At 41.5% G+C, this 12438-nt stretch overlaps 1 protein-coding gene across 1 annotated transcript in view; it reads left to right on the plus strand.

Annotated features, from left to right (window-relative positions):
• Positions 1-12438, plus strand: part of PCNX2 (pecanex 2) — a gene marked incomplete at its 5' end in the record, with an annotated part of 152799 nt that overhangs the window by 133748 nt on the left and 6613 nt on the right. The window contains 4 exons of the mRNA XM_082048020.1: positions 7282-7426; positions 8636-8866; positions 9214-9488; positions 10509-10693. Of these exons, the coding sequence (XP_081904146.1) occupies positions 7282-7426; positions 8636-8866; positions 9214-9488; positions 10509-10693 (836 nt within the window). The remainder of the gene's footprint in view (positions 1-7281; positions 7427-8635; positions 8867-9213; positions 9489-10508; positions 10694-12438) is intronic.

A 12438-nucleotide genomic window follows, 5' to 3' on the forward strand; every position in this document is an offset into this window, starting at 1 on the left:
GCAGAAGATTAGATCAAGGTGAAGTCTCTTTCCTCCATAAAATATTTTTTTCTTCTGCCGTTCCTTGACATCTTTTACTTTGGTAGTGTGCTTAATAACTAATATCAGTCTTTATTTCATAGGGCATAGCAGAATTTTGCATTGAAAGAATAGGTTATTACTTGTGTTCACTCACTGCTGGCCTGGCTACTGTAACACGGGCTTCCTCCGGAAGGGGAAGAAACTGTTAAGTACTCTGACATCTATTTAGCAAAATAATAATAAATCCATAAGGGTCCTTTGTTCATCGGGGCCGTATTCCATGTCCCTTGTGCCGCTTCATTCTGGTGACTGAGGAGGGGAGAACTTTGCATCTCCTGAGACCGCAGCTTTGGCTGTTCTGAGTCGACCTTATTCATTCATTCATTCATTCATTCATTCATTCATGCGAAACACTTCTTCCTAGAAAGTCTGGTTAATTAATATATGCTTGGTTAAATTTATTTCTGTATACGCTCTTCACATGACATTTTCCTTTGGGATTCTTCCATTTTCACTAGGAGTTCTGAGTTGTTTGGGTTTTTTAAAGAACCGTTTATGCTGTTCTGAGAGTTCAGCCTGAATAATAAATGTAATAGAGAAGGCATTTTATTAATGAAATAATCTTTACTTTAATAAAGTGTAACTTCTAATTTTAGATTTTTATTAGATGTATTTGAGCTCCCTGCGTTCACAAGAGTTTAGTCACAGTAGAGGAGATTAATAAATACACAGTGTCTAAGTGACCTTGTGGTATTGACACAAAACTGTGGATAACGCTGGCTAACCCTCTATCAACATGGTCCTTAGAGAGGATTTGTCTTACTAACAAGCAAACAAAGACAGCATGTGTGATTTTGAATGCATTTTGTGTTACAAGATAAAGCAGTCTTTTAAATATTCATTCTAGCTTTGTTATCTGTTGAGTCGTTTGTAACATCTGCTTTTATGTCTTCCTCTTTCAGTTAGTCATGCAAAATGTTTGTGGTCCACATGGCTTATTTCTTGGTGTGCTGGTTCTTTCCGCTTTCTCAAGTAGCTTTCATCATCTCTTTTTTCCTAGTTTTTGCACATTGCCTTCCTGTAGTGGTTTTCTTCTGGGTTGAGTTTCCTTTCCTTCATTTCTATGCTCTCGAATTAGTGCAACGTTTAATAGTCATTGATATTTCCAAAATAGCACTATTTTTTTGATGATCCAAATTTTAGAGTTTGTGGACGTGATAGAACAGTTGATGTGCATTCGTGCTTTTTTTTCTTTTGAGAAAAGATTAAAGTGAATTTGATCTGGGGCTGCAATAGATATGTCACAGCAATATTAGAAATGCATCTAAAAATACCACAAAAGCTTCCTAAAACTGTCATCACATTGCGTGTACTTTCCACAGGATCTTACAATCTTCATTACAATGTTTTGGCACTAGTACAGATACAATAACAATGTCACCTATTTTTATTGGCTTACATGGTGAGTCGACAATGCAAAGAGATAATATTATCAGAGGCTTTCTGAAGCTTCACATGGAAAGTATGAATGTTGAGAATAATTATTTGCAAAGTCTGCTGTAAAGATTTTAATAATAATTGCAGGAGTCAGCTATACCATGTCCTTTAAAAATGTGGAATATTACCAATGAACCAAATCAGTTCTCTCTTTTGGTGAGTGGATGCTCCATGCTCAAAAATAATTTTATTGGGAAGAAAACATCTGTAGAAGGGGGAAAATGTAGTGGTCCTGTGCACAGCACAGCTCTACACCATTCTTCTGAATCTATTTTGTATAATCCTGTGTCTCTAAGTCCTGATTTTCTTTTTATTAAGAAAGTGCTTCAGGGCAGTATTGAAGCATTGTACTTTTTCAAATGTGTTTTGTGACATGAAAGGGATTAAGTGGAAGCTTCTGTCAATATCTTTTTCAGTGCTGCTTCACATAAGCTACCCCTACGAAAGTTTCACTGTGAAAAACTGTGTCACTTACCCACCTGGTTAAATTATGTTTAATACATTTCAACTGCCGGGAAGATTTTGGAGAAAAAAAAAAAGGAATCTGAGAAGTTATAAATTGCTACAGCTACAAAACATGACTTTAGCTTGGTGAAATACGTTTATTCTTGTCTTAAAGAATGAATATATTTATTTCAATTGACAAAAACAATTCAGTAGAAGTTGTTAACTAAGGAGCAAGGTGGGTATGCTACCCCTGACATCAAGACCTTAATCAACAAAAATCCAAATACATTCATGTCAGCACAGAGGGCAGTTCTTACTGCACTGACTGTGTTCACTGCTGCACACAGATCTTCACAACTTACCCAAACACAAAGCAGCAGTAAAGCAGTGATACCCTGTTAGGAACACAATTACATGGCATGCCAAGGGGAAGGAGACCTCGTCCAACATGCGCAGCGCTGCTGGGGCCAGAAGGAGATGAGATGTTCCTGAGGATTAACTTGAGGCGCTGAAGACAGGTCTCCCTCCCTTCAGTCTGTGTTTGATGGAGATGCGGCAGCTCTTATGGAGGGTGGTTCAGAGCAGTATTGCTGGTCCTCGCCCCGAGCTCTCGCTGCCACAGGTTTGCATTCAGTCAGGTGGGAGAGAACTGAAGGCCCTCAGAAGCTGGAGGAATCGTTCCTTAGGTGACGCTTCACAGTTTTTTTCCTTGAAAAGGTGTCATGATATTTTGGGGACCTTTTGGAGCCTACAGGTGCTGAAGAGGGTTTTAGTTTTCTGCAGAGATGGTGTCGGAAGAGGCAATCCCCCAGCCAGGTGTGTGCATGAAGGGGATGACCATGTGCACAGCTGTCTGGAGCTGGCTCACTTTGTAAGAGATCCAGCCTCCTAACGCGTGCTCTGTCACACACAAATGCTGGACTATGACAACTTATTTAGATCACTCTGGTAGGCACTGAGGAACGACCTTGAACTTCATCTCAAGACTTTGTATTCTGCCTGTGAAAGATCTTGTGTACAACGCTGCTAGAGGTTTCGTGATGAGCTGGAGATGTAATGGCCAGATAGGCATTGTAGTCTTCTCCTCACGCTTATTTCTATGAAGTGTTTCAGATACGTCCAACATGAGCAAACTAGCCAAGAGTCTGTGCTCCGTGGTCCATGCTTTGTTCTCAGAGGTAACTGCAGGTAGTAGGAAACTTTCTCCAGACTAAGTCCAGCCTTTGCTGTGTCTTGAAGAGTGACTGTCATCCAACTACTGCGCAGAAATAGTAATGCAAAGGTAGTGTTACACTGAGCTGTGCACTACAGAATTGAGATTCAAGTTTACATTGTGTATGTAAACTATCAATTTGCACTCATTTACACATGATTTTGTCTAATCTATTAATCAGTAAATGTCACTGGGTAAACCAAGATTTTAAATGCTCTTATATAATGTATGTAAATAATTATTCAGCGTACCTGTTCATGTAAATGTCAGCAGCAACCCAACATTAACACTAGATTACACAATAAATGCATTCATTAAGAAGGCAGAACATTGCTATGCAAATCACTCGCTCTTTTAAACTGTCATTAGGAGGCATCCTGCACAAAATGCAATTTGAAGAATGACACGGCATTACCATTCATTTATTCAAATATGAGTGATATGTTGAGGTGTGTATTTGTAAAAAAATTCCTTAATAACCCTATTCAGCCACTAGACCTACTAGTAAATAAATGTTTAGTATACATTTCAAATGTTGAAAAATATAAAAATCTCTTAATAAAGCATTCCTCATCAGGCATTTCCAGCACTACGAAGCCTGGATGCTCAGGTCCCCTCAGCTCCCTTGTCCCTTCCCTCCTGGGCACCATGTTGCACTGCCCAGCATCTGAGGGGAGAGAGGCTGGGGGTCCTGGTGCCACAGGGCCGCTGGTGACACTGCAGTGCTGGTGGGGGTTCAAGCAGATGGTGCAGCTTTGTGTGTGCAAGAGCTTAGCAGAAGCAGGGGAGTAAGTTTGACTCTTAGCTCACAACCACTATCATCTCAAATATCAAATGTAGAAGGGCTACCATTGAAAAGATTTCATTCAGGTGAGCTGTGGCACTCAGGTCATTACCAGCTCAAAGGCATGCATGTTTCTTTATTCCTTAAATATATCTACAGTTATCATTGGGAAAGGTCTATGAACTGCAGACGGAGGATGGGTTTTGGTGTGCAGAATACACACAGCTCACTCGCCAGCTCGTTAGTCTTCATCCATACTGTTTTCAGGCTTGCATCAAATGCTTTTAGTTCCAGCTGTCAGAGCACCGTAGGGGTGAAGCAGGAGGGGGTATTTGCTTTGGCTGTGTTGCACCCCCTCTGGTAGTTGTGGTGCTCCTTAATCCCCTCGTTTCTAGACATTGGAGAGGCCAATGGTTCCCACACACCTACTAGTCGTGTTCTAAAATAGCTCGCTGTTGTGACAGCAGCTTTTCACGTTCTTAGCTCAGAGGGTTAGAAATGTTGCCAGAAATAGTAGTTATGTCTTTTCCCGATTAATGTCATTTCTTTGGCATCTTAACTAGTTTTTAAAATATTTGGAACAATCCTGTTACTACAGCTGGTTACTAACTGACGCATGTTAAAACTGGGCCAAGAAAGTAGCAACAACCTTGAGTCAGGCCTGAGATCAAAGCTGTTGTCTTTACAGCTTCATTCTAATCTCATTAGAGTCTTCAGGAGAGAGCATAACAATGGGAATAATAACAATAGCTGCATTTTATGTGGATTAAGGGCTGCATGTTACAGAAGTAATGGCTTGAGATAGTGTCACATTTTAGGCAGAAAGTACCCAAAAGCCTCATTATGATCAGCAGGAGAATAAAAGATGTCCATGGTTTTCTGAATGCAGCAATCTCCTCCAGACTTCTCTGGGGGAAAATACGATATATAAAACGACTCTTAGCCTCTCACTGCTACTGCCACCACTGCTTTGTTCCTTGTAGCATTCCTATTTGTTCTTAAAAATGCTGGTTAGAGAACTTTTTATGCAGACGGATGAGAAATGGATGAGCTTTCCCTAATGAAGCACAGTGAGAGCTGTACCTGCTTCCCTTGCTGCCTCTGCAGATGCTCAGCTGCATTTTGCAGAGCTGTCCCAGCCCTGCCCTTGCTTGCAGCAGGTACTGCTGCTCACAGCAGCTGCTTTAGCATGTGCTGATGCTTGTAAGACACTTTAATGTGAATGCAAACTCTTTTGTCTGCTCTGGTGTTTGGGTTTGGCTGTGAGAGCCTCTGATGATGTAAAACACAGTTATCTCTCCTGCCTCCTTCCCTTCATCCCAGCCAGACTTTCAGAGCAAATACAGGGGGTGTCATGTGGGGAAAAACTATACTACGGATCATCATTAGGTTCAGACTAGTTTTTCCAGTTTCATCCTAGGAAGTGTTTTTTTCCAGGCAAGGAAATTCAGCTGTGTATGCTGGATGTTGCCTAGTGGGTGGGCGAGTGGAAGGACCCATCCCTGTTTCTGGCCTTTTCAAAGAAGATGATAGTCACACATTTCACCACACTGGCTGCACTTACCACTTTTTTTTTGCCCCAACCGGTTTATCCTAGGGCTTTCCTAGCTATTAAGCAGGATTTGGGTATACTACCATTTTCGAAACTCTGAAGATGATTGATTGGAAGTCAGTGGGGATAAGGACCTGCTCCTTGAAGACACATAATAAATCCCATTGAAATCGGTGCCTGAATGTTTTGAAGATGTGTGTGTAAGTGCCTGTCTCACATAGGCATGTTTTAATATGTAACTTGGTACTAAGAAATGCAAATCAGTTAAAAATTCACAAGAGCTTCCCTGTACTCTTGATGTTCCCAACAGCGACAGCAGCCCTGCCTTCCTCACTGGCCTCGGTCCCACTGATTAGTTGATTTGTATTACATGGTGCTTTCACGGAGAAAATCAGTATCCAGCTGTTTTTCTGGCAACAACCTATATATCTTTCAATTTTAATCTCTAAAACATGCAACCCACCAAGGGCAACATTAGAATGTGTCTGAGCTGATGATAGCCCAAGCAGTCTCCCAGTCTCTCCTTACCCTGTCTTAGAGAAGAGAAAAAATTTTCAAGGTTTGTTTTTTTTTTTTCTTTTCCTAAAATAATTAAGAAAACTCAATTATGTGGAAAGATTGTTTGTTCTCTGGAGGAGGCCTGGGTGGTAATGAAAACCACTAACATCTTAATGTAGCTTTTCCTCAGAGCCTTTACTAACTAAAAAGTCAACTGTTATAAGAATGAGTAAACGCTTGGCAGGTAGATGAAACCATGTCCTGTGGGTATGCAAGAGATGCCTGGTTTTAACCTATGCTTCTGTTTTCCTCAATTTTGAGTTTGATTCTTCAGAGCAGCCCTAGGACAGCAGTCCTGCCATGAGCATTATACAAGTAGCTGTGGTGTCGTTGTGAGAAGCCTGTGATTCGGGGTGCAAACTGGAGCTGAAGGCTGGTTCTTTCCCTTCCCAAAGCCCCCGCACAACCATTTTCTAACAACTACTCAAGGTTTTACCTTTTTACGTCTTCCTTAAATCTTGGGTCCAGGCAAACCATCACCTAAGGTCAGGCAGAACTGGTTACGTCTAGTTTCTTATATTAAAAAGAAAAGAGAAGACTTGGTATGCATTTGCTTTAGGGCTCCTAGTTTCAATACAAAATGCCTGTCATTTGATTCATGGTCTCACCTGGTTTGCTGAACAGTTCCTGGAACTTAGTATTTTTCTCAGTACGTCTGGTTTAATGTTCATGTCTGGGTTTGAGTTCCATGACAAAAAAGTCTCAGACTTGCTGAAAATACCTTTTACTGCTGTGTTGTTTTGTTTAGTTTTGTTTTGTTTCTTAATAAAATTTTTTACCTTGCGAAGAGAACTGCTAAGTGTAACAGGGCCAATGAATAAACTTCCAAATGAGGGGGCAGCTTCTGCTGCCTGCACAGAGCTGGCAGAGCAGCTGGCACTCCTCGACCTGGTCTCTTTGGCCCAGCTGCAGAGCAGCAGCACCCTGAGGCACCCTGTGACCCAGCCACCATCCTTAGGACATCCGTCATTCCAGGTGCCACACTTGTTTGGTGGCCAGTCGTTTACAGTGCAAGCAGAAGGAAAGCCTCCTATCCCGAGGAATGGGTTTTCATTAGAAATACGCGATGTGACCCATGCTTTACACCCACTGCAGGAGCTCACCCTGTGCCGGAGGTTCCCCAGTCACTGTGTAGCTGGTGACGGGCAGGGATCCGGTTTGGTGAGACAGGAGTGACATCTGGGAGTGACCCCAGCCTTTCTCTTACAGCTTGGACTCTTTTCTGTATGGGCTCCACGCGCTGTTCAAAGGAGACTTTCGGATAGCAGCGAAAGATGAGTGGGTCTTTGCAGACATGGACCTGTTGCACAAGGTTGTTGCCCCGGCAATCCGAATGTCTCTGAAGCTACATCAGGTAGGGCCTTTGTTATGTTTTTCTTTTTAGCTTTTACTCTTGTATCTGTTGTCTTAGAGAAACACAGGAAACCTTAGAAACTGTCCAAAGGAAAAAAAAAAAAAAAAAGAGGGCACTTCTTGTTGTATTCTGAGAAAACCCCTTTACCAAAATGGAAGTTTGGCATTTATTTCTTTTACATCCACTCAGTCTTCTTTTCTGCACACCCTAGCTGCCTATTTGAAACCAATCATACTGCAGAACTTAACCCTGTATTTTTCATCAAAAGAAAACTGTCAGTCATGTCATGTTTTACTTGCATGTACACTATAAAGATGGTTACTAGATTGAAAAGAAATACATTAATTAGACTAATTTCATTGCTAATTTAGCAATCCTTTTGTGAATAGCCATACACATATAATGCTTCCATATGTTAAAAGACACAGCTGAGAGGAGGAGAATGTTTTGAAGGATTCATGTCACAGCTATTTGTTTGACGATGTCAGGCTGATTCTGACCCCGTTCTGTTTTCAGTTGTAAAAATCTGGCACATCTCCACTGAAGTCACTCCAAGTTCTTCAGGTCAGCCCCTGTACAGCTTGGAGTTGATTTAGTTCTTGCTCTGCCATGTTATGATTTAGTATCACATGCTTTTATCATGCATGATATTTATAATTGCTCTGAATGTAACTGAAGGGGAACTGCTGTGAATTAATATCTGAGAATATGACACAATAATTTTATGAATGTTATTGCTGGCAGTGTTGCTGCGTGACAGCTAAAGTAGTAACACAATATTGTGATATCTGCTGATGGATTGTCTGTCTGTGCTTTTCTTGGTGGTTTTCGTGAATAAAAATAAGGATTTTCACAAGAACTGTGGAATGCCCTGGGTGATTCTGATCTGTCTCCGACTTACCCAAAAGCTCTGCCCCCCATGGTTTCCCACTTCATAAAAAGAAAGCAGATAAGCTGGCATTCTCCGAGTGTCTTTGTCCAGTGAAGACATGAGTTCAGAATAGGCTTCAATAAAACAAAAATTTACCTTTCTATATTACTGTTAAATTAATTGTTCTGGCCCCCCAAAGATGCACTGTATCAAATGGCAAGTAACTTGGGGAGGTCAATTGGCAACTGTTGGAAAAACAGGATTTTGTTTATTGTTAATAGTTTTTGTGTTTTCACAAGTATACCTGATCTTCTCAATACTTTTTCCTGTGCTGCCAGGACCAGTTCACCTGCCCAGATGAGTATGAGGACCCAGCAGTTTTGTATGAAGCGATCCAATCTTTTGAAGAAAAGGTGGTGATTTGTCATGAAGGGGACCCAGCCTGGCGCAGCGCTGTTCTCTCCAACAGAGAGGAGCTGCTAACCCTGAGACACGTGGTAGATGAAGGAGCGGATGAATATAAAGTTATCATGCTCCACAAAAGCTACTTGAGCTTCAAGGTTATCAAGGTACATATACCATCTTTGTAATGCTGCAGTAATTTAGGGCCATAGTTGCTGATGCTATTTCTGAGTAATCTGGCCCAAATGAGAGCCTGATTATAGTTACTGGAGTAGGGCCTGGAGGCCGGAGGAGCTCTCTTCAGTTCACTTCCATTTTGCAACCATGTTTGCATATCAGAAATAACATTCTAGGTTTTACCAGGCAGTAGCTGCAGAAGTTCACAAAACCTGTTGGTGCAAAGACATGAGGCGTTCACACCCACACCTGCTGTTGTTCTACCCCCATCATGTAGTTTTGCATCTTAAGTAGCAAACATTTTCACGTGAGCCATGCTTATTTTCCCTGCCTGTAGGTCAACAAGGAGTGCGTCAGAGGCCTTTGGGCTGGGCAGCAGCAGGAGCTGATTTTCTTACGCAATCGGAACCCGGAGAGAGGAAGCATCCAGAACAATAAACAGGTCTTGCGGAACTTAATTAATTCTTCGTGTGATCAGCCACTGGGATACCCAATGTACGTTTCCCCGTTAACCACCTCGTACCTTGGGACACACAGCCAACTGAGGAACATTTGGGGGGGACCTGTCAGTTTGGACAACATTACAAAGTGGTTCCGATCCAAATGGTTAAGGTAGGTGTTAAATTTTGGTTACACAGGTAGAGACCCTGCGGTTCCACTGTATTTCCTGTTAAAAGAGTAATTATGTACTGTTATCTATGAGTAAAAAATTAATTGCAAATAACTCAGAATATAAAAAAAATAGCCCTACAGATATATCAGAAAGCAAATTAATTAACTCACTCATGGCTTTTGTTGAACACATAGAAAGCTTTGCTTAAAGTTCATTATCAAATCACTCAGCACAGGCATTTCTCTCATTCCAGAGAATTTTACTGTTTATGCCATGTAAGTAAGGGTGTCTTTTCTGCAGTTCAGTGACATGTCAGAACATGAGTGAACATGTTGGTGGGTTATGCTCCAAAGCTTTGGCAGTATAGATGATCATCCCCAAGTAATTGTTCTTGACCAAAACAGATCTAAAACATACTATTACTATCCACTACAACTGCTTGACTTCCCCTGGGTAAGCTTGATCAGTATCTGACACCTTCCAGCCCTCATTCCTACATGTACTTTTCATAGAGCAATAGCTCAGTCTTGTTCCATTCTCCCCACCTGCCCTATCACCACTGTGGCTGAGGAGAGACAGGGGACTGTGGGGACACTATGAGAGCCAGCCTGCACGCTAAGACCTATCCTAAGATTAAATCTGATGGTTTAATACCTTGGTTTCCCTGCATGCATCTCATTCTCACTGAGTTCCCTCGAGCCAACTCCCCTTCTTTGCTATTTGGTTGCCTCATGCAAAAGTTGTTCTACAGACCAGTGTAACATTAGATAAAGAATCCCAAGGTCTTTCTAGGCCCCCAAGCCTCTTCACATAGAGAAAGAAAAGATTCAGTTTGTGTCACATACAATTTTGTTCCAAGTAAGCTTTACCATATCATTATCTTTGTCATCTCATAAAATGTCGAAGGACCTGCGGCAGTGCAAGAAAGTACAATTACACCTTGTGAGGGCATCTAATCTTGGTGGCACAATTTTTCATACATAATAAATGGCTGACCATGTGCGTGTCCCTGCAAACAGGATGCGGAAGGACTGCCATGCAGCTCACCACGAGAGGGGGAACATTGAAGAGGTGGACAGTGCAGGGGGATCTTCGTCCAGCAGCAACTCCACGGGCAGTTCCAGCCAGAGCAGCAGCTCACAGCCCACCAGAGATGGCACCCCTCAGCTGCAAGCTTCATCTCAAGAGCCCCACCAGCATGCAGGTATTTGTACTAATTTACTGGTTGGTTTGTTTGTTTCTTTTTTCCCACATAGGTAGATGTTTTTGAGTTGCTCTCATATCCAGTGGAAAACTAATTTTAGAAAGAGGGAGCTTTCTCTTTCCTAATGACCAAGCACATGTAGGAGATGGCTTCCTGATATTGTTCCAGGTGTTTACTGGGAGGGTATAAGACAAACGTGATTCATCAAAGGTTCCACTGTCAAACTTCTTTATGTGTAACTTTTGTACTAGAAGGTGCCCCTAACTATGCTAGAATGAGAAATGCAGATGGGAGGGAGCCCGTACCACAGTGAGCCTTATTGTTAGCTGGGAACAACAGAAGTGAAAGTATGCAAAAATCTTAATTATCTTGGAAGGACCCTGCCGATTTATTTGCGGATTAGTTTGGCTGTTCATCAGTGCGCGTAGAGAACAAACAAATAGGAAATAACTTCTCGTGTCTATATAGCAGTTACCAACAGGAAATTAAATGTTGCCAGTCATTCTGTCAACCAACAGCTGAGCCCTTCTCATATTAAATTTTGCATTCAGAAGTACTTCAGACATATTCACAAGGTAGAACTACTGTCCCTCACATTGGAAATATGCATTACATTTGGCAGTGGGTCACTGTGAGACCTGTCACTGTGGGATCAGGGCTTGTAATGTAAAGCCAATTAACTCAGCCTTTTAACAAGGGGGGTATTACTGTATAAATTAAAGCAGAGAAGCAGAGGGGTGTGACACTTGTTTGCTTCCCATTAGATCATTTTGACCTATCATTAAAGATAATGGCCAGGACTAGAGAAGATCTTGCCTTGAATATAAATCATGTTGTAAGAATAAAACAACTGCTGCTTTTAATTGAGTCTATCGTTAGAGGAATCCCCATGTGCACACTCATAACTTGACACTGCAGTAATCAGAATGGCAAACTAAATTGTAAAATACTGATCCTGAGCATGCTGTACAAGAATGAAAGTTAATTGTGAGTTGTTTAGAAGAAGGTATTGGGTGCCTGGAAAACCACAATCAAGAGAGAAGGTCGCACTTAGTTAAGAAGAGCAACTGGGCTTGAGGTAAAACGAAGAAACACGCAACCAATGCAAGGAAGTGGAAAATAGCAAATGCAAATCAGTATTCAGTCCTTAGAGACCGTTGGTAAGAGAAAGCGAATGAAATAAGAAGTTTCTGGGTAGCACCATTAGAGACAAAAAGATGAAAGTAGGCTTGTGGCTGTTTATTTCTAGAGAGTATTTGAAGCAAAATAAATCCTTGCAGTGGTCTCGATCTGTTACTATATGGAAAAGCAGTTGCCAGTAATGTAGAAATGAGAAATGTCTGGTTTGTATTGGGAAAAATGCAGATGATCTGTTTCTGTGATCTGATCGTGAAGTAGTTCCTTCCATCCTAACAGCTATGAAGAACATGAAAGGGTGGCTATCAAAGCTACATGCTTAATTGAGCAAATCCAAATTACTCTCGTTCAAGAAGGTTTTTACAAGAGCTGTTTAAAACATAATCTCTGATCTTCAATAAGTATCGGAACGCTAAGGGAGTAACAGAGGACTGGGAAATAACTTACACTGTGCCTGTTGTTTAAAAAAAACCAGAATGGATAGGGTGACCTGGGTAATGCATGTCTGTCAGTCTGACTTTGGTTTGAGTACACTGTTGGCCTACCACACACAGTCCTAGTGCACTGATTTAAGAAGGGCAGTTCTAATTTGGAAGGAGTTCAAAGAA

This window comes from Streptopelia decaocto, assembly GCF_964273445.1.
Source record: "Streptopelia decaocto genome assembly, chromosome: 3".
Taxonomy (NCBI): domain Eukaryota; kingdom Metazoa; phylum Chordata; class Aves; order Columbiformes; family Columbidae; genus Streptopelia; species Streptopelia decaocto.